This window comes from Rhinatrema bivittatum, chromosome 6 (assembly GCF_901001135.1).
Source record: "Rhinatrema bivittatum chromosome 6, aRhiBiv1.1, whole genome shotgun sequence".
NCBI classification, from domain to species: Eukaryota; Metazoa; Chordata; class Amphibia; order Gymnophiona; family Rhinatrematidae; genus Rhinatrema; species Rhinatrema bivittatum.
Window position 1 is genome coordinate 197548266 of NC_042620.1, and position 22586 is coordinate 197570851.

General features: G+C 46.1%; 1 protein-coding gene across 7 annotated transcripts in view; it reads left to right on the plus strand.

Moving 5' to 3' along the window:
* Window positions 1-22586, plus strand: part of PIKFYVE (phosphoinositide kinase, FYVE-type zinc finger containing) — a 404626-nt gene that overhangs the window by 62760 nt on the left and 319280 nt on the right. For all 7 annotated transcript variants that reach the window (XM_029606384.1, XM_029606389.1, XM_029606390.1 and 4 more), the window contains one exon: window positions 8331-8502. In XM_029606384.1, coding sequence (XP_029462244.1) covers window positions 8331-8502 — 172 coding nt within the window. The remainder of the gene's footprint in view (window positions 1-8330; window positions 8503-22586) is intronic.

Sequence of the window (22586 nt, forward strand, 5' to 3'; positions counted from 1 at the left end):
GTTAAGGCTAGATAGGAGTGAGTTTATGGACTGTAGACAATTGTTCCAGAAGTTGATGGTGCTGGAGATGGAGTCAGTGATTGGCAGCAGAATCTGAACATCGTCTGCGTATATGAAGTGTGTGACCTTAAGACTTGAGAGTAGATGACATAGGGGGAGAAGATAGATGTTAAAGAGGGTGGGGGAGAGAGAGGATCCTTGGGGAACTCCGAAAGAGGATTTGACCGGGAGGGAATCCTTGTTGCTGATTCTGACCTTGAAAGTCCTATTGTGTAGGAAGGATCTGAACCATTCCAGGGCTGATCCTGAGATGCCTATGTCTGAGAGCCGGTCGATCAGGATAGAGTGTTTTACGGTATCAAACGCAGCTGATAGGTCGAGGAGAATCAGGAGGTATGGGGTCTTTTTCTCCAGACCTACGAGGACTCTGTCAGTTAGAGAGGTTAGGAGGGATTCCGTACTAAGGGATTTGCGGAATCCGAATTGGGCTGTTGTGAGTATTTTATGCTCTTCTAGGTATTCAGATAACTGTTTGTTGACTATCCTCTCCATAAGTTTGGCTACAAATGTCTGCATATGTCAGTGATATGACAATCAGTTAATTTTAGATTTTTGCTTTATTTCTTTTCTGCTTAATTTTTTGGTTGTTTAATTTTATTTAGTTAGATTTGCTATTTCACCCTAACCTTGCAGTGCAGAGTGAGTCACAGAGACCACATACATACATACATATCTGCAAATGCAAAATGTAAGCAATCAAAACTACAATATAAATAACCCTGCCCCTTCCCAAGTTTAACTTCCAGTGTAACAAATTAAATCCATGTTAAAAGACTTCCACTAAAACCACCATAACCACTCAAAGGCTGAATTCATCAACCACTGAAAGCTTCTGTAAAAAGCCATGGTTTCTCCTTTTTCTGGAAGGTTAAATAATTCACTTCTACGTGCAGATCCAGCGGCATCGCATTCCACAGACACAGCCAAAAATAAAAGCAGTCTGCCTAGTAACAGGTTTATTTGTGTTAATCCTGGCCTGCCAGCCTATTGTGAAGAGCAGAGTTTCCTTGCAGTATGGTATCCCAGGAAATCCTCGTGCACTCCGCTCATCAGACAAGTCACTCCTATCTATGCCTGTCTCATCTTCTGCCAGTTCCTGACTCTGTGCTTTTCACCTGGCTGCGCCATGTGCTTGGAGTAGTCTTCCTGAACTGGTGCATCATGCTCCCCCTCTCGCCATTTTTAAATCCCATCTAAAGACTCATTTTTTTTTAAGTCACTTTTAAATCTTAGGCCTGATTGTCTGCTTTTAGCCTTATTAACTAGCTTTCTTTCCTTTTTGGCCCTCACTTTGCTTTATTAAATCACCTAAGTCTCTAGTCCTGTATGTCTCTTATTAAACTGTAAGCTCTATTGAGCAGGGACTGTCTTTTTTTATGTTTGTACCGTGCTGTGTATGTCGTATAGCGCTGTAGTAGTAAATCTGCTAAATGCTTAGACATACCAAACTGATACACCTTAAATGCTGTACTGCATGCTTCCCAAACTATGGATTGTTACTCCAAATGGGGTCAGAAAACCTTCAGCTGGGGACACAAATACCTTAAACAGCAGCACTCTTAGGTACCAAGCGCAGAAACATTAGTAGTGAAAATCAGCTTGGGTCCTGTGAGCCATCATGCAGTGGCACTGCCCTTTCATGAGTTTGTGATAACAGGAATCCCTGCATGAGAAGGGATTGGGGCCTTTGCAGGGCCTATGAGCTTGCATTGGCTCAGAGATTCCACACTAACTTTCATTACTAATGCCACTGTCGCATGCGGATCAGTATCTAGCTTGGAACCACTATGAGGGGAGAGGAGGGCTGAGAGTGCACGAACTGATGGAAATTGCCACTGCACCTCTCCTCATCCACCATTGAACCATCCCAAGAGAAGAATTTCTTTCCTCAGCCTGCACTCTCTTCCCACCATTTATCATCCACTATTGGCCTGTGGCCCAAAGAAGAATGTTGTCCTTGATCCCTGCCATGGGGGTGTTTGGAGGAGGGCTTTGAGGGCTGGATTTAACTGATAGGGGGTTTCAGAAGGAGGATCAGCTGGAAAAGTGTGTGTGTGTTAGAGGAAAGACTATGGAGGTTGAGAGATGGGGAATGAAAGATGATCGACTGGGGGATGTAAAAGAGTTGCTGGGTTTGGGGGGGGGGGGGGGGGATCAGCTGGGGTGGATGTGAGAAGGATTAAAGGGGTAGTGGTGAGGCCAGGAAGTGTGAGAGAGGGGAGAGGATGACAGAAAATCAGATGGGGCTTTATATACATACATTGGTGCCTACCAACATTTAAAAAAAAAACTCAAAACTTGGCTCTTCTTACAAGCCTTCCCTGATCCTTCAAACTTTCACTAGACAACTACAACTACTCAGCATTGAATTTGGAACTTCGCCCCTTCAATATTCTCATCAGTTACTAGTCTCCTAGTATTTTAATTTAATACATTCTTAAGGTTTCTCTTTTTCCAGCTGAATTCAGCTTCCTAGTTCATGGTCCTTGTTATTATGTAACTTTCTTACTTTTCTGCTTTACCTCCACTAATTATAAAAAGTTGTTCCTTTGTTATGTTATGTTACACTGATCTACCCCTGTTCGATGTAAACCGACCTGATATGGTATTTAACCTTGAAGGTCGGTATAGAAAAATGTTAAATAAATAAATAAATATAAAGGGCTTGGGGTGAGAGGGATCAGCAGGAGGGAACAAGGACAGGAAGCTAAAAGATGCTGGGGGATATAAGAGGGTATCAGCTGGCAGGGAGATAGTTGAGAGGGGATCAGCTAGAGCATAAGAAGGGTGAGAGTGGAGTAATTGGAGGGGCACCACCCCACTGCAGATTTGTTTTGGTTGTCATCTGGGCTCATACAAATTTTCAAATGCTAAAATGTGGTCACATAGGATAAAAGTTTAGGAAACCCTGCTATACAGAGCTTTGAAAATAATTTAGGAAGTGTGTAAAAATGTTTGAGAGGAGATTACCACTACAAATAAAGATTTTAATGTAACAGCGGTTTATAGTATGCTATGGCAAGAGTGTTAATTTTGTCTTTTTTGCTCTGTGCTTTTATGTGATACTTTTATTTTGGATTTTATGTAATAAATTTACAATATGTGTGAATTTTTGTGCAGCACTCTGAGCAATTTTATTAAATCTGGAAACAGCAATTCATAAGTATTTTTAAATTCTGTTTTGATTGGAAACTAATGTAGCTCTAATAAGAGAGGCATAGCATAATCAGACCTCTTCTTATCAAGCAATAACCTTACAACCGTGTTTTGCAGAATCTGTTGTCACTTGGTATTCACTACTGTTGCAGCTGCTTTGTTCCTGAGGAAGCTGTGGAGTGCTAGAGGCTGCCCCTGCCTTTGGCTGACATTCTGGGTGATTGCCAGGTTCTTGTGGCCTGGTTTGGCCACTGTTGGAAACAGGATGCTGGGCTTGATGGACCCTTGGTCTGACCCATCATGGCAAGTTCTTATGTTCTTATGCCATCTCATTGCCTGAAGTGAGCTAGCTACTGGGGGCTCAAACTCTGCCCCTTGAAGTAAAGTGGAGGCCCCTGCCTACCGACCTAACTACTGACATCACCTACGGTCTAAACGCTGCCTCTGCTGCTGTTAGGTGGCTCGCCTAAGGTGTAAGCTAAAGGGGAGAATCTTTTAGCAAGCTTCGCAGAGGGCAGTGTTTTAGGGAGTGTCTTTTTAAAGTTGGTGGTTGAATTTTATTTAAATGACTAGATTTGTTCTGTTGATAATGGGCCAGTCATTGCACAGATTACATTTCTGGTACTAGAAAGATCTAGCACAGAGATCATAGACAAGATCTGTTAAACATTCTGTTGACCAAAGGTTTGTGTTGCACATTTGTTGTTTTTTATTGTGCTTTGTTGAATGCTTGCACTGTTCAAAATAAGACTGTGGAAATATATAATCGAATTCTGGAAGAATAATTGGGAGTCTTTTGTTTATCACTGAGACTTAGATGAATGAAATTGAAATGAAGGGACCGAAATAAATGTAAAGATGGTAACTTTAAAATGACCACACATGCACCCACATAGGCTGGAATTTTCAATTGTCCTTGCAAGCGTTCATGCATAATATAAAATATACCTAGCACATGTATGTGTGCTCCTAATTTTAAGTGGTTATACAAGGAAACATTTGCATATCTTTCCTTAGGACTTGTCGGCTTTTACATCCATAAGTGAGTGCATTTTAAAACACATGCGCATGAAGGAAATAGCCATTTTAACCACTTAGTCCACCAGTTTTTTCAGTCTATAAGTCATCAAGATCCCTCTGTTTCTTCAGCCTGCACTCCCCTCAGTTTTCCCAGACCCCTCATCCAGTCAGTTTGTGGCTATGAGTTTATTCTGTCTTACACCTGAAAAAAGCTGAAGTAAATATATGCTGGTAAGAACATAAGTTGCATTACTGGGTCAGATCGAGGGTCCGCCAAGCCCTGCATCCTATTTTCACCAGTGGCCAATCCAGGATACAAATAGTTGGCAAGTATCCAAACATTAAGTAGATCTGTGCTATTAATATTGGTAATAAGCAGTGGCTGTTCCCGAAGTCAACATGATTAATAGCAGTTTATGGACTTCTTCTCTAGGAACTTATCTAAACCTCTTTTAAACTTAGTTACACCAACTGCCTTAACCACATCCTCTGGCAGTGAATTCCAGAACTTAATTATGTGTTTAATGAAAAAGATTTTTCTCCAATTTATTTTATTTACTTTTTATTTAAAATAAAAAACATAAATAAAAATTTGTTTTAAATGTGCTACTTGCTAACTTCATAGAATGCCCCCTAGTGCTTATATTATCTGAAAGAGTATATAACAGATTCACATTTACCTGTTCCTCTCATGATTTTAAAGACCTCTAACATATACCCTCTCAGTCATCACTTCTCCAAGCTGAACAGCCCTAACCTCTTTAGACTTTCCTCATAGGAGAGCCATTCCAACCTCTTTATCATTTTGGTCACCCTTCTCTGTAACTTCTCCAATGCAACTATATCTTTTTTGAGATGTTGAGGCCAGAATTGCAAACAGTATTCAAGGTGCAAGCTCACCAATGAGCGATAGAGGCATTATGTTTGTTTTATTCACCATTCCCTTCCTAATAATTCCTAACATTGTTTGCTTTTTTGACTGCTGCGGCACACTGAGCTGATGATTTTAATGTAATTTCCATTATGGTGCCTAGATCTTTTTCCTGGGTGGTAACTTCCACTATGGAACCTAACATTCAGGCTGATACAGTAAAGTGCGGCCGCGGTTACCCTGCTTCTAACCCGCTTCTAACTCACAATTTGGCCGTGTAAGTCCAACCCGCGATTCACTATCCCTTTTAACTCATCCTTACTGCTTCTTTAAATCAACCGGTAACCCTTTCCGCCCGCAGCATGTATATGAGATGTAAAGGCTCCGATTAGCTATTCCCTCCCATACAGTAATGTGCGCCCCGATTATCTCCTTTTTAACCTGTAGTTTTGCCACGCGTTTAACCTGCTAACTTACCGCCTACCCTTAACCCTGCGTTAGTGTGGAGCGTCGGGTCAGAGAGACGAAATTTCATGGGCAAACGACCCCTTCATCCCCCGGGACCCTTACCCTGGCGTCAGTGTGGTGTGACAGCAATAGGCAGGCTCCGGTCAAAATCCCCCCCCTCCCGAAGCAAGGCGCAGGGCGAAAATCGGCTCGACATGTCATTAAAACAAAAGTAAATAAAGTGTAATAAAAGTAAACTTACTCCATGTGAATTTTCTTTGAACAGTCCTCTCTCCCCTCCTCCCGAGGCGCGCACTGCGGCTCCCCTGCCTCCCGGGGGCAGCCGGCGGCAAAAGCGGCTTCCAGCAGCCCTCGCCGGCGAAGGTGGATGAATGCACGCCCGTACGCCTGGATGAATGCACGCCCGCCGGCGAAGGTGAGTGAATGAATGCACCTTTGCCGGCAGGCGTGCATTCATCCAGGTGTAGGGAGCCGGCGGGCGTGCATTCATCCAGGCGGAGGGAGACGGCGGTGAAAGCGGCTTCCAGCAGCCCCCGCCGGCGGTAAATGAATGCACGCCTGTGTAAGCCTGTGTGTGCAATTTTGGCACTCAAGGCGTGACGTCACGACGTTTGACGTCGGCGTTCGCTGATGCACTGCCTTGAGCACCCAAATTGTGCACACAGGCGTGCATTCATTCACCTTCGCCGGCGGGGGCAGGGGAGCCAAAGCGGCTTCCAGCAGCCCCCGCCGGCGAAGGTGAATGAATGCAATTTGGGCGCTTAAGGCAGTTCATTAGCAAACGCCGATGTCACACGCCGTGACGCCACGCCTTGAGCGCCAAAATTGCACTCACAGGCGCACATTCATTCACCTTCGGCGGGGGCTGCTGGAAGCCGCTTTCGCCGCTGGCTGACCCTGGGAGGCAGGGGAGCCTCGGTGCGTGCCTCGGGAAGAGGAGAGGGAGAGAGGACTGTTCAAAGAAAATTCACATGCAGCAAGTTTACTTTTATTACACTTTATTCACTTTTGTTTTAATTTTCGCCCTGCGCCTTGCTTCGGGAGGGGGGGAGAGAGGACTCGCAATCCCCCCTGGTACCTGTCATTTCAAACGTCATTTGAAATGACAATTGAAATGACAGGTACCAGCGCACCCAGGATACTGTATAGGCGCTGTATAGCGCTCTATACAGTAAAATGGATTGCGCGGGCCTAACGCTTCACGGACACTTCTTGGACGCAGCTTGCATTTGCAAGCTATTTAAATACAGTATCGAGCGGTAGGTGATCCGAACTGTGCCTGCGGCAAACGCGGGTGCGCCCGGCCCTAACGCACCCCTTCCTACCGCTCCTTACTGTATCGGCCTGATTGTGTAACTACAGCATGGGTTACTTTTCCCTATATTCATCACCTTGCACTTGTCATCTAATGGTACAGCTGACTCTATTGCAGGCTTCCTGCTTTGGATATATTTAAAAAGGTTTTAATATGAGGTTTTTTTTTGCCTCTGCAGTCAACTTCTTTTAAAATTTGCTCTTAGCCTGTTGTATCAATGTTTTTAAATTTAACTTGCCAATGCTTATGCTCTTTCATGTTTTGTTCAGATGGATCTTCCAATTTTTGAAGGAAATTTTTTTGGCAAAAATAGCCTTTCACCTCATCTTTACACATGTGTTATGGGCCCTGGAGTCTGGGAAACCCACCTGGGGAGTGGCAAGGGGAATGCAAGGCAGGATGCGGAGCAAGACCAGGGCTGGTCTTCTGCCTAGCCACAGCCCCCCTGCAGGTTGAGCCCTTGGGTTCTGGGGGCCACTAGGTCTTGTCTTATAGCGGTGAGGCCACATAGTCAAGACTTGGACAAGGCAGGCTGGAGACAAGGCTTGGACCAAAGAATGTCTCAAAAAAAAAAAAAAAAAAAAAAAAGATGTTAGAAATGCATTGGACATTTCTAAACCATGTGAAAGTAATGTGACTGATTTTTGAGTGAAGGGTAAGAAAGCAAACTGCCATTTATTTACAGTTGTGTTCTTATGATACACACCTTGGAAAAATGTTCAAATATCCAATCTCGTTTACATCCAGTGCCATCCACAGAGAAGTATAGACAGTCATATGGGGGGGGGTGTGTTTGCAGGTTATTGTTCACCTTCCTGGCTCTGGGGAAGCTTCCTGTTTCCATCTTGCCTGTGTTATGTGAAATGCAGAGTTCACTATTTTTATCAGAACTATTTTTAACCTAATGGGTAGATGCATCCTTCTAGATTGAGAGTCAAGTAGTAGGATTTTGAGGCATTAATTTTCCTTTTGTCGTCTTAGTAGTTTATGTAAAGTCAATCATTAAATTGATGCTAATATAATAGGAAACAAGTTTGTTTGTTCAGTAGCAGCAGCAGTAGTTAACTGATAACTGGTGGAACCCAAGTAAAATTTTGCAGGTGGAATCTGTACCATCCGCCTAGGTCTGGTGCTCTCTTTCCATTATTCCATTAGACTCCCTGTGACTCTTGCTGGTCATTCTGTGTCTTGCTGGACAAATATATACACATGTAGACTTATATTATATAGGTAAACCTGTAGAGCATAAATAAGCTAGGTGTACCTGTGTTTACAACAGCTAAATCTATAAAATTTAGTAGATGGTAGAACATTGACATTTATTTGTACACAAGAAAATGCACTGTACTAAATGCGATTTTACATTTCTAGATTTTGAAGAATGATACTTATAGCTGTACAGTGCCTGTATTCTCAGGTTTGCCTAATCTGTATCTGTAGGACAGTGATTTGAAGCAGTATTGGATGCCAGACAGTCAATGCAAGGAATGCTACGACTGCAGTGAGAAATTTACCACCTTCCGACGACGACACCACTGCCGCCTATGCGGCCAGATCTTTTGCAGCCGCTGCTGTAACCAAGAGATCCCTGGCAAGTTTATGGGTTATACAGGTAAGCTTTATCAGCAATGAGAAACTGCTACTTTCCTAGCGTGTAGCCAGATGGACTCAGGACCAGTGGGTATTGTGCTCTTCTGCTAGCAGATGGGAGACGGAGTCAGATTTCAAAGCTGACATCACTCTAGATATACCCCTGCAGTAACCTCAGCTCTTCAGTATCTCTCAGACTCCTAGCAGATGTGGACACTATCCCACACACTAGAATAGTGTTAAGAATTACAGCAACTAAGAAACAAAATTTACTTTACAGAAGATCAAGCCCTGCTCTCCTGCGGTGATACCTAAGGGTCCCTCCCCCAGTTGAGAATTCCTGAGGTGATCTCGGATATCCCTCAGAGGTGTGCCTTGGTCCGGTAGCCTGTTTTCCGGCGTGGACTTAGCCCCCAGTGTGGCTGAAAGGCAGCGGGTACAGAAATGAGCGAGGCGGTGAAGGTAATTCCCTTTCCCCCTGCAGCTGGAGACCGTCCAGCACACGATTGGTAAGCACCGAGGCCAGGTAAGAAAAAATCTTTAAATTCAGGTCTCCAGAGCTCGGATTGCCGTACCGAATTCTTCTCCGGCGAGGTTAAAAGGGAGCACTGATTGAGTTGAGCAGCCTTGGTTGGGCTAGGCCCCCATCTGGTGCAAGGGTCCACACACGTGGAGACCCTCGAGGGGGGGCGCCATCTTACGCATGGGGGTCGTCAGCGCCATCTTCCCTTTTCGCCGGCGGTACGCACTGGGCAGGCCAGGCAGCCAATGCACCTAATTTGCGCGCATAGCTGTGCACACAGCTATGCGCACAACTGAGCACACCCCGCGCGCGCACAACGGAGCAAACCCTTGCGCATAACTACACACACAGCCAAGTTTGCAACTGCATTTGCGCAAACACATAGAGACAATGGCACCGGCGCCCAAGAAGGCCAGAAGGCACTCTTTGCACAGCCTTCCACATAAGAGCCGTGCAGCCTGAATTGGAGTCCTGTCTGTGTCAACATTGCAAAGAAGCCCAGGGGGAACCAAAGCCTGGTCCCTTATTGTTGGGAGATGGTTCCGAAACTACTGATGATAGCTCCCCGGATCTATGCATCTCCGAGATGGCTTCCTCACAGGAGGGCACTTCTGGGGCCCCTACTCCGACTTCCCCTGGGATTAACATGGATCTAGGGACCTTCTCCTGATTGGAATTTTTCCAAGGGCTGCAAGCCTTCGTTCAGGCGCTATCAGCCCCGGCTGCGCCCCAGGCTCAACCCCTGCCGGAAGCCCAAGTTACTCCCGGCCCGGCTCGGATGCCTTGAGACATGCCCCACCTACCCAAAAACTTCTCTGACAGGGACCCAGACACCTCAGATGATAAAGATGATTCCCTGGAAGAAGGAGAAATTCCTCCAGGAATGGAACCATGCTTCGCTTCTTCCACAAGGATGAATTACCAGCCCTGGTTTCCCAGACTCTGGGTATTCCAGGCACGGACCCTATGGTGGAACCAAAGAAGAACCCCATCTTGGTGTCCCTTTGTAAGGCCTCATGCTAATTTCCAATGATGAAGCCATCCAGGAACTGATTGACCTGGAGTGGGATGCCCCAGAAGCCAGCTTCAAAGGGGGTTGGGCCTTGGAAGCCCTATACCCTCTAGAACCAGCAACCAATGAATGTCTGCGTTTCCCGAAAGTGTACGCTATGGTCTGTGCCGTCTCAAAGCGAACGACGATTCCTGTTGAAAGAGGGGCTGCATTGAAGGATACTCAGGACAGATGATTGGCATCCATCCTTAAGCAGGCCTTCGACACAACAGCAATGACATTGCAGATTGCTTCCTGATGCGCACTAGTGACACGTTCCTGCTTGCTTCTCTCGAGAGAGGCAAATAACTCCGGAACGTATACCGGTGAGACGATGGAACCTGCAGCAGCCTTCCTGATGGACGCAAGCTCAGACCTGGTGCACACCTCAGCCAGGGGCGTTGCCTTGGTAGTGGCAGCCAGAAGACAACTATGGCTACAGAATTGGTCTGTGGACGCGACATCTAAAGCAAATCTCACAAGAATGCCCTTTAAAGGATCTCTCTTGTTCGGAAGCGAATTGGAGAAGTTAGCCCGCAAATTGGGTGAATCCCCAGTGCCTCGGCTACCAGAAGATAGGAGTAAAAGATCTCAGCATCCCCCCCCCCCCCCCCAGAAGAACCAAGGGCAGAGGATCGCAGCGCTTTAGACCCTACAGGAACTCGCAGTTCCAGGCACCTCGTCCCTCTGGAAGGTCTCAGCCCTTTTGGAACAGTTCAAGAGGGGAGCAGGCTCAGGGGCAGGTTCCAGCCATGCTCCACAATAAGAATGGGCCATCTCATACACAGGAAGAAGAGATAGGGGGTCAACTTGCCCTTTTCTACCAAAGATGGGTCGAGATAACGTTGGACAAATGGGTACTAAACATCATTCGAGAAGGTTACCCTCTGGAGTTCTGCAGCATGACCTTGAGACAAATTTATGATGTCACCCTGCCACTCCCACACCAAGAGACTGGCAGTAGAAACCACTCTAACAAGGCTACTCAGTCTGAAGGCAATAACTCCGGTTCCCACACCCCAACAAAATACGGGGCGCTATTCCATCTATTTTATCGTTCGTAAAGAAGGAAGGATCATTCCGACCCATCTTGGATCTCAAGAACATCAACAGTGATCTGCGGGTACTACACTTCCGCATGGAAACTCTTCGCACTGTAATAATGGCAGTACAACCGGAAGAGTTCCTAACCCCCCTGGACCTTTCCAAAGCTTACCTTCACATCCCAGTCCATCAGGATCACCAGCGCTTCCTGCGCTTTGCGATACTAGGTCACCATTACCAGCTCCGAGCACTACCCTTAAGCCTAGCAACCTCCCCCAGAACCTTCATCAAAATCATGGTGGTTGTGGTGGCAATACTGAGGAAGGAAGGGATCTTGGTATACCCTTACCTGGACGTCTGGCTGATCAGGGCAAAGTTGTTGGAAGAGAGCCGGCAGGTGACCAGCAGAGTCAAAAGCCTACTGCAGGAACTCGGTTAGGTCGTGAACACGGGCAAGAGCAGACTGCAGCCCTCTCAATCACTGGAGTACCTGGGGGCCCGTTTAGACACCAAACTGAACAAAGTCTTCCTCCATCCTCCGAGGAGAAGGAAACTGATGGAACAATTATGACATTTGATGACCAATGCACGCCCTAAGGTATGGGATTATCTTCAAGTCCTCGGCCTCATGGCATCAACCCTGGAGGTCGTCCAGTGGGCAAGGGCCCATATGCGACCGCTACAGCGCTCCTCACTGTCACAGTGGAACCCACTGTCCCAGGACTTCTCAATTTGCCTCCAACTACCAGCAGAGGTACGTTCTCAGCTCCAGTGATGGCTACAGGAAGACACCTAAGCAGAGGAGTAAGTCTATCCCCACCGAACTGGACCTTGCTCACCACGGATGCAGGCCTGCCAGGGTGAGGAGCCCACTGTCAGGAACTGACGGCCCAGGGACATTGGAACAAGGAAGAGGCGGAATGAAACATAAACCACCTGGAAGCTCGAGCAGTCAGACTAGCATGCCTGCGATTCAGCCACAGACTCAGAGGCAAAGCAATTCGAGTAATGTCTGACAATGCAACAATCGTGGCTTACATCAACTGCCAGGGAGGAACCAGGAACCAGCAAGTGTCTCTGGAGACAGACCCTCTTATGGCATGGGCGGAAATAAATCTACAAGGGATCTCTGCCTCCCACATCGCAGGAAAAGACAGCGTCTCAGCAGACTTCCTCAACAGAGAGAGTCTGGTCCCGGGAGAATGGACGCTATCGACCACAGTCTCCCAGCCATGGATCTACTGGCCACCTGTTTCAATACCCAAGTCCCCAGGTTCTTCAGCCGCAGACGAGAACCACACTCCCAAGGAATCGACACTCTCATCCAGACTTGGCCAGAGGAAGACTTACTTCCCCTGTGGCCATTACTGGGCAAGGTGATCTGCAAGATAGAACATCACAGGGGACTAGTTCTACTAGTGGCCCCAGATTGGCCAAGAGTATCATGGTACGCAGACATGCAAAGACTCCTTGTGGGGAACCCTCTGTGCCTTCCTCCACGCAGGGACCTTCTCTGGCAGGGCCTGATTCTCCACGAAGAGCCGTCTCGATTCTCTCTTACTGTCTGGCTCTTGAGAGGACTCGCCTGAAGAAGCACGGTTACTCAAAGGCCGTGATTGACACCCTGCTCTGAGTGCACAAGTTCTCCACATCCCTGTCATACATATGGATCTGGAGAATATTCGAAGCCTGGTGTGAGGACCGCGGACACCCAAGATTCCCATGATTCTGGAGTTCCTACAGGACGGTATGAAGAAGAGGTTGTCACTCAACTCCCTCAAAGTTCAAGTAGCCGCACTGGACTGCTTCAGAGCTGAAGTGGACAGTATCTGACTATCAACCCATCCGGACTTGTCCCGCTTCCTGAATGGGGTTAAACAAATCCGACCACCTCCTAAAGTGTCCGGTGCCTCTATGGAATCTCAATCTAGTATTAGACTTCCTAGCTGGAGCTTCCTTCAGACCAACACGTGGTCTGTCACTACGCCTCTTAACATTGAAGACAGTATTCCTGGTGGCAATATGTTCAGCTCGTCGCATCTCCGAACTACAGACACTATCCTGTCTGGAACCGTTCCTCAGTTTCACGCTTGGAACCATACAACTGCACACCGTCCCCTCCTTTCTACTGAAAGTGGTTTCTGAGTTTCACTTGAACCAAACCATCTCACTATCATCTCCGGATGAACATAAGGACTCTGATTCACGTCTTCTTCGCCATCTAAATGTCGGCAGTCTCCTAGTGCAATTCCTGGAAAGATCGGAACCGGTGTGCAAAACGGACCGCTTGTGCGTTCTTCACAGCGGGAAGAAACAAGGAGAATCGGCCTTGCAGGCAACCATAGCTTGCTGGATCAAGGAAGTAATCAAGTCAGCCTATATAGAGGCAGGGAAGCCCTTACCACTACAGGTTAAGGCTCATTCTACAAGGGCACAGGCAGTTTCTTGGGCAGAAACCAAATTACTGTCGGGCAGCAACATGGTCCTCCATACACACTTTCTCCAAGTTCTACCGCCTGGATGTTCAAGCCCAAGAAGATGCAGCCTTTGCAAGGGCAGTACTAAGTTGACCACGGGCAGCCTCCCGCCCTGTCCAGGAGTAGCTTTTGTACATCCCATTGGTCCTGAGTCCATCTGGCTACACGCTAGGAAATGGAGAAATTACTTACCTGATAATTTTGTTTTCCATAGTGTAGACAGATGGACTCGGCATCCTGCTCACGGCTGCCCCAGAAAAAGAGAACCTCGGATAGCAAACCTCGAGACTAAGCAAATATAGGTAAGCCGCGGCCTACCCCTAGTTCAAGACACCCACAGTTTGTCCGGTGTCTGTGTTTAATTGGTTGAGTGTACTGGCAGTCTCCAGTTTGGAAATTAGTTGAACCAGTTCAAGTTTTAATCAAGTTATTTAAACAAAGATGTATCCACAATGGCTTTTCGAAGAGAATACTGAAGAGCTGAGGTTACTGCAGGGGTATATCTAGAGTTATGTCAGCTTTGAAATCTAACTCTGTCTCCCATCTAGCAGAAGAGCACAATACCCCACTGGTCCTGAGTCCAAGTGTCTACACTAAGGAAAACGTAATTATCAGGTAAATAATTTCTTCATTTGACTATCATAGAAGATATGAAGACTCTTGAAATAAATGAGCAAATACTGAAGCCTGCATGTAACTGTTTATTGTTGAGAGTTTTTGGTGTGTGTGTGTGTGGGAGGGGGGGGGAGACGTCCTGCATATTAAGGTATAATACATGTGCATTTTTATGATGCAGGAGGCTTGTTAATCAAGTGTTTTGTGCATAGGGGTGGGATGGAGAACTCTGAAAGACCAGTGTGGACATTAGTTTTCAGTTTTCTTTAATTCTTCTTGGGAATTTCAATGTTATAATAAAAATTAAATTGGTGGAAAAAAGGCTTTTCTACCGATATTTCTCCTATGTGTTAATCATTTTTCCACTGATTTATTTTTATGACAACATTGACATTGTTAGGAAAAATAAAATAAAAACTGAAAACAAAGGTCCCTAAAGATGGGGGAACCTTGCACATATGGAAAATTTCTTCACTAGGGCTAACCTATGACAGCAGTAGGGCTGTAGATTTCTGTGCAGGGGATATAAGTTTGGATCTTCTGGGGCCAATGTAATAAGCAGTGTAAGCCTTCCACGGGTTTGATCTCGCGTTTTAGCATGACTTTTTTTTTTTTTTTTGCACTAACGTTGCCCTGGTATATAAAAAAAAAGTTTAGCACTAAAAAAACAAACAAAAAACAAAAAAAAACAAACAAAAACCCACACTAAAAAATCCCATGGGAAACTTAGAGTGGGTACATGCAAATGGTAAGGTAATAGCCTAATTAGCTAACTCCCTACTACCGAGGAAAATTTTAACGTCTGCTCAAAGGCAGGCATTAAACTTTCTGCAGCTGGCCTGATAAGTCCTCTTTTCCTAGGTTGCTGAATCCCCCTCCCCAAGATCTGGCACCATGGGCAAGAAGGTCAGGGAAGGGGATCCTCTTTTTTTTTTTTTTTTGTACTAACCTTAATTTATTCACTCCTTCACTTATTACTGATTGGTCCCTCCGCTGTCACATGTCACAGAATGGACCAATTCCCTTTCAGAAGGCTGTCCTGAAAGGGGGTTGGTTGTTTGTTTTTTCACACTCGTGACAGTGAAAAGGAGCAATTGGGAGTAGCCTTGCCGGGGCAGAGTTGGGGTTTAGTGGGCTGGGAAGTCAGCATGTGCCTTTTAATTTCTCTAAGGGGAGCAAGAAGGCCTCAGGGAAGAAGATGGGGACTTGCTGGACAATGGCCATTTAAAAATTAATACAAAAAAGGGAGGATACCCTGACTGCCTTGCCTGCTTGGCCAAACCTTGCAGAGGGGGTTCAGCATGCTGGGATGGGAGATAGGATTTTTTTTTTATAAATGCGGTTTAGTATGCAAATAGCCTTTGAATTAAAAAAAAAAAAAAAGCGTGCTTTTTTTTTTCTAGCGCACTTGTTTATGCATGGGTCAATTGCGTGCCATTAGTTTACTGCATCCTACGGGGACCCTTTGTTTTAACGTTCATGCAAAGAAAAACCTGCATTAGAATTTAAAGCCAATTTTAGCACGGGTTTTATTACATCAGCCCTCAGTGAGGTAAAATGTTTGTCAGCCACTATAGGGGCAATCCCTAGCTGGCAGACAAGTTACATCAAAAGATTCAGCCTTTGAGGAGTTTGGAGCCTCTGGCCAGCAAGGAGAGACCTAAATCTGTTAGGGCAACTGTCCTTGGCAACAGGCAGAGCAGGGGTATTGATAAACTCAAATGAAAAGAAAACTGTCACATGAGGCCTAAGGGTTATCTACAGATGGAAGTTTTCTGTGTGTGTTTAACTCTCAGTACACAAGTAGTGATTGAGAATTGCACCGCTTGAGTTAGATGTATTAAACATTTTTCCCATAAACCAAAATAGAAAAACTGTTAGAACACTTGGCCCCTTCTGAGTTGGTGGGATTGTGGCCTGGAGAATGCTGACTAATGCATTGTGGGTATTAGATGTAGATATAACCTGATGCTTACAACAAACAAAATACAGGTAAATAAATGTAATGCTCTTTGAAAAGGCCATGTCCTGTGCAGTAATGCTTTGATGTACTAAGGACTTTGTCTACCCTCAGGCCCTTAATTCTTCCTGCTGAGGCTTTATTTTTGCCAATGATTATTGTCCAGAGCAGGCAGTTTAGTTTATTTTAGAAACTTACTTACTCAGCTTGTTTATCTGGAAAGCTTAAGTATTGATTTGCTTATCTGCAAATCACTTGCATTTTTACAAAGTAGTGTTATTTGCTATAGGAATTGAAGAATTGCCATCAGCAAATGGCAGTACTTATTTGTGACCCTTGTGCAGTGTGTTCATCAGTTTAGTCTTTATGCTGCAGATAATACTCAAAGTGGCTTCACTTGTAGATGCATTCTCCTTCTGGGAAATTAGCATGGGAGATATCATTGGATATGGATTATGTAGCATATCAAGTTGCTCCTGGTACATGACCTGAGCTCTAGTTAAAGTTCTTCCTTGTTTTTACCATTGCCCTCTTATAAAGATATCTAGCAGCTGTCATCTGTACAAACTTGACTATCTGTAGAGTGTCATGCCTTAATCTTTCTTTGCCATTTGCTGCAGAGTGTGTTCAACTTGTCCTGTTGCCCATGCTTGGTGATTTGCCACATCCTCCAATGTTTTTGGATTCAGCAGTTTCTTCCTCCTTTGGACTTCCTGCTCCGTTGGAAACAGGGCGGGTATCTAGTGACATTAGCTTTCATTCACAATTACCCAGGGATTTTTTTCCTAGTTTTCATATTTATTTGTATTGTTACAAGAAAACAAGATGCTTTTCTTTTTCCGTCGATAAGCAGGGCATTTAGCCATGCATGCTGGGTGACGTCATCCGTGATGTCACGGAGCTTTCTCTCATAGCTCGAAGAGCTTTGAAGTGCACATGACCTCAGGTTCCCAAGCTCCTCGAGCTTCCCTTCAATTTTAGTTTTCCGTGGTACTACACGGACGTGTAGCTATGCTCTCCCTGACAGGAAAATTAAAATCTTTAAAAAATTTTAAGGAAAGAAGATGCTGAAGAGCCCAGGATTTAAGTATTACTCCTGCGATAAGATCATGTCGGTGATCAATGGGCATAATTACTGTTATTTATGCCTCGGTCCCGACCATGATCAGGCCGCATGCAGGGACTGTGGGAGGATGTCCCCGCAAGCAAGGAGACAGAGGACTGAGAAAATGGAGAGGCTGAGGCACTCCTATGCCCCCTCTCCAGTGGATAAAAGGTCGACCAAGTCTTCACCGGGCGTACAAAAGCCTCGGTCCGAGACTCCTCGACACGCGCACTGGGCTTTGGAAGGCCGTGCGTCAAAGACTGCTTCGGCGACCACGCATCATGCGCCGAGTGCCACGCTGGATACGACGCATAAGACGCATGTGGTGTTCAAACCTGCATCCCTTCCAGTTCCAGGACATCGTACGACGCAATTGACGCATGCGTCGGCAATACCAAAAGCATCTATATCCACGATGCATCTCGATGTATCCAAAAAATCCACGACTCATCACAACGCATCTCGAACACCTACGAAGCAAGTGCCTCATAAACATAAAAAGCCTTCTCTTCAACTGAGGAAGACAACCGATACATCTAAACCACAGGACAGCCATGTAAATCGGTTTCAAAAACAAAACATCTGATGTCGTCCTCTACAGCACCTCCTGTATCGAAATATGCTCTGAGGCACATTACACCTTCGCCAGGGGGTAACCATTCCCCTTCATCAGTGTTGTCTGATATCCATGTAGACAACCAAGCAGGGGGCTGGGAGTCATCTCCAGACATAGTATCTCTTTCTACAAAGCCTCATAAGAGACCAAGGTCGCCTCATTTACCACTGCAAAATACACCGGTCAAAAGATCCAAAAAGTCTACCAAAAGATTGGACCAACCTCAACGCCAGACAGTGCAGGAGACAATGTCTCAGATAGCCACTCTCTTGCACTCCTTTATGCAAGCCTTACCACCAGAACCTAATCCTTTACCATTAGATTCACAAAGTCCTGCATCACCACAATTCTCTCCCTCTCCACCTCGGGATGTACCATCTCCACGACACTCTAAGTCCCCTGAATCTTCTGTACACATGATCTCCCTGGATCTTTCTCCATTATCAACTCCGGGAAGTTCAACCGGCATTCCATCTAACCTTCCACTTCCCCAGCCCACTTCACCGCCAGAAGATCTCACTTATGCTAAGTTCCTGGAAAAGTTAGGCTTAGCACTTAATATCGAAACTAAGAAACTTCCAGACCAGAGATCTGAGATAATGGGACTTCTGCAAATATTAGATGTTCCAGCTGAGCCTACTGCTCTACCCCCACATCAAATTTTGGAAGGTCTCATGGACAAAGCTTGGGATACTCCACACCTTCTTCCACCAATATCAAAAAAGTTGGACTTGAAGTACAGGATGCAGAAAACCTCATAGTATTCAAATGTACAGATTCCTCACAATTTAATAGCAGTGGAATTAGCAATGAAAAGAGCGAAAAAGAACAGGCTATATTCTAACACGCCCCCTGGCAAAGACAACAAGTTTTTGGATGACTTTGCAAAAAAGGTCTATCAGTATTCCATGCTAAATTCTCGTATTAACCATAATCAATTTTATATTGTTCAGTATTTGTTTAATTGTACACAGCAGTTGCAACCCCTGTTATCCACCGCACAGGGTGACACTCTGCTACCTCAGCCATTTCCAGACCTCCAAGAAGGATTGCGTCATTTGTTGCGCACATCATATGAAGCCTTTGATACATCTGCAGAATCATCAGCAATCTTCTTATCAGCTCGTCATCTGGCATGGCTACGAGCCAGCAGTATCAGACACAACGTACATGATAGACTTGCGAATTTATCATGCAGGCTGGGGAAAAGCTTAGAGAGACTGTTTCTTTAAGGAACAGAACATTGCAGTCCAGTCTTCAGCAGCATCTCTGGGCACGCCTTCCACTTCTCGACGTTACTTCAACTAGTATAAAAGGGGTTATTACAGACCATATCACTACTATCAACCCTACCAGTCCAATTATAGGCAACAATCTTTCCGGCCACAATGGCCTACGTCTTAGCCACAAAGCCAGAGCCCACGGCAAAGAAACCAAAGACCACAGAAATGGCAACCTTCTCAGCAAACTCCAAAACAATCTTTTTAGATCAGAATGCCACAGCAACAGCTCAAGTGGGGGGGTGGGTGGGGGGGGGGAGAGACTGTCTTTCTTTTATTCCCAATGGGCCAACATCACCAGGGACCAATGGGTATTAAGCATCATTTCACAAGGATACAGTCTGTTTCAGTTCCTTCCCAGTACTTCCGCATCTGATAGCTTCCAAAACACCCCAAATGCAAATCCCATCTCTCAAGAAGGAAGTGTCACTCCTCCTTCAACAGAGCACGATCCAGCCGGTGCCTCCCTCGCAAAGGAAAACCAAATTCTATTCCCAATATTTCCTCATTCCCAAGAAGTCAGGAGGCCTAAGCCCCCTCTTAGCTCTTCGAGCACTAAAGAAACATCTAGTAAAAGAAAGATTCAAAATGACTTCTCTCAAGACTGTTCTCCCTTTTCTGAAACCAAATGACTGGATGTGCTCACTAGATCTGAAAGATGCTTACACTCACATTTCCCACTCACAAGAATTTTTGGCGTTACCTCTGTTTCCAGGTGGCGAATCACCACTACCAATACAAGGCACTCCCTTTTGGTCTCTCATCGGCCCTGCGGGTCTTCACAAAGGGGTGGATTTTAAGAGCCCTGCTCGCCTAAATCCGCCCAAATCCGGGCGGATTTAGGCGCGCGCCGGTGAGCCTATTTTACATAGGCCTACCGGCGCGCGCAGAGCCCCAGGACTCGCGTAAGTCCCAGGGTTTTCTGAGGGGGGCGTGTCGGGGGCGGGCCCGAACCGCGTGGCGTTTTCGGGGCGTGTCGGGAGCGTTCCGGGGGCGTGGCTACGGCCCGGGGCGGTCTGGGGGCGTGGCCGCGCCCTCCGTACCCGCCCCCAGGTCGCGTCCCGGCGCGCTAGTGGCCCGCTGGCGCGCGGGGATTTACGTCTCCCGGGAGGCGTAAATCCCCCGACAAAGGTAAGGGGGTGGGGTTTAGACAGGGCCGGGCGGGTGGGTTAGGTAGGGGAAGGGAGGGGAAGGTGAGGGGAGGGCAAAAGAAAGTTCCCTCCGAGGCCGCTCCGATTTCGGAGCGGCCTCGGAGGGGAACGGGGGTAGGCTGCGCAGCTCGGCGCGCGCCGGCTATACGGAATTGATAGCCTTGTGCGCGCCAATCCAGGATTTTAGCGGATACGCGCGGCTATGCGCGTATCTGCTAAAATCCCGCGTACTTTTGCTTGCGCCTGATGCGCCAGCAAAAGTACACGAACGCGCCGTGTTTGAAAATCTACCCCAAAATGTCTAGCTGTTGTGGCACACCTCCGCAAACGAGGGATAACCATATTCCCTTACTTGGACGACTGGCTCGTTGTGTCTTCCAATGCTCAACTCCTATTGCAGCAGATAGAAAGCACTCTTCTTTGCCTCAAGAACTTGGGTTGGATAGTCAATTATGAGAAATCACAACTCCATCCCTCCCAGACAATTCAATTCATAGGAGCAGTTATTCGAACTCCACTTTCCAGAGCCTTTCTACCTCTGGACCAAATCAAAACTTTGCAAAACCTTTCTCATGCGCTTCTACATCGCAAGATAGTCCGGCACGTCCTATGGTGCTCTTGGGCCATATGGCTGCAGCAATACATGTTGTCCAACATACTCAACTCCACATCCGACGTCTCCAATGGGGTCTAAAATCTCAATGGAACCAACTGACACAGCCGATGTCTTACAAGGTTCAAGTATCAAATTCCATGAAGAAAGACATCAAATGGTGGCTTCGTCACTCAGTATTGACCGAAGGAAACCCATTCCACCAGCTCCCTCATCAGCTAATACTCACAACGGATGCATCTTCGAAGGGATGGGGTGCCCATCTCTTACATTTAGAATCGCAGGAACTTTGGTCAAAAACCGAGAAAAGTCTCCAAATCTGTTGGAACTCAGAACAATACGAAACTCTCTGAGTATTTCAGTCATGGTTACAAGGCAAATCAGTTATGATCCACACTGACAACTAAGTAGCGATGTTTTATATAAACAAGCAAGGGGGATCCTGTTCATTGCCTCTTTGCAAGGAAGCAGTTCGAATATGGGAATGGGCAGAACACAAGATCTTTCTTCAAGCATCCTACATTCCAGGGCTTGCGGACACACGAGCGGACAGGCTTAGCCGCCTTTTCCACCCACACCAAATGGTCACGAAATCAAACAGAAGCGAACAAGATCTTCACGCAGTGGGGTACGCCAGTGATAGACCTCTTTGTGTCGGAAGTAAATCACAAAGTGAGCAAATTTTACTCTCTTCTTCCCAGTATACTCAGAATGTCCCAGGATTCTTTCCTGATTCCGTGGAGCAATGGCCTTCTGTATGCTTTTCCTCCCATACCACTAATTTCACGCACAATCCAAAAATGTATTGTGGACGGAGCAGATCTAATACTAGTAGCTCCAGCATGGCCGAGACAACCATGGTATACTTATCTTCTTCGACTCTCGATCAGTCCTCCAATACATTAACAACTATCCCCTTTCTGCTTTCATAAGACAAGGGAACTCTGATTCAGCCCCTGCAATCCTCCTTCCACTTGACGGCATGGAGATTGAACGGCATGTACTAAATTCTCTGCAACTTCCACCGCACATAACGGACGTTCTCATAGCATCTCGAAAACCTTCCACCAGGAGCAATTATTTTATTTATTTATAGACTTTTCTTTGCCGACATTCGTGAGGCACATCATACTGGCTTACATTGAACTGAAAGGAGGAAAATACAATGAACAGAATAACATGTCATAGTTAAACGCAAATGGTGTAAGATATAAGCATCGTAAAAACATTCTGAGATTATATATAACAACATAAAAGAACTAAATAGCTATGGAGGAAAAAGGTAGAAAGAAAGAAAGAGAAACTTTGTACAAAACTAAGAAAACTTTATCTTTAACAATGAGAAAGTGGTACAGGAGTTATGAAGTGCAGCAAATTCCAGGGGGGGGGAGGGTAGGGGCACAGATGGAAAAGAAGAGCAAGAGGGGGAGGGGCACGGCAGGGGGGGAGGAGGGGGGAGGGCAGGTAGTGGAGATTCTTAGCAAGGTCCATTTAGGAGAAGTCTACGTATTGGTTGAGTCGGGGTATGCCTGCTTGAAGAGCCATGTTTTGACTCCTTTTTTGAATTTGTTGAGTGATGGTTCTATTCGGAGGGAAGGAGGGAGGGAGTTCCAGAGGTAGGTGCTAGCTATGGAGAAAGCCCTTTCTCTGGTGAGGGACAGATGCGCAGCC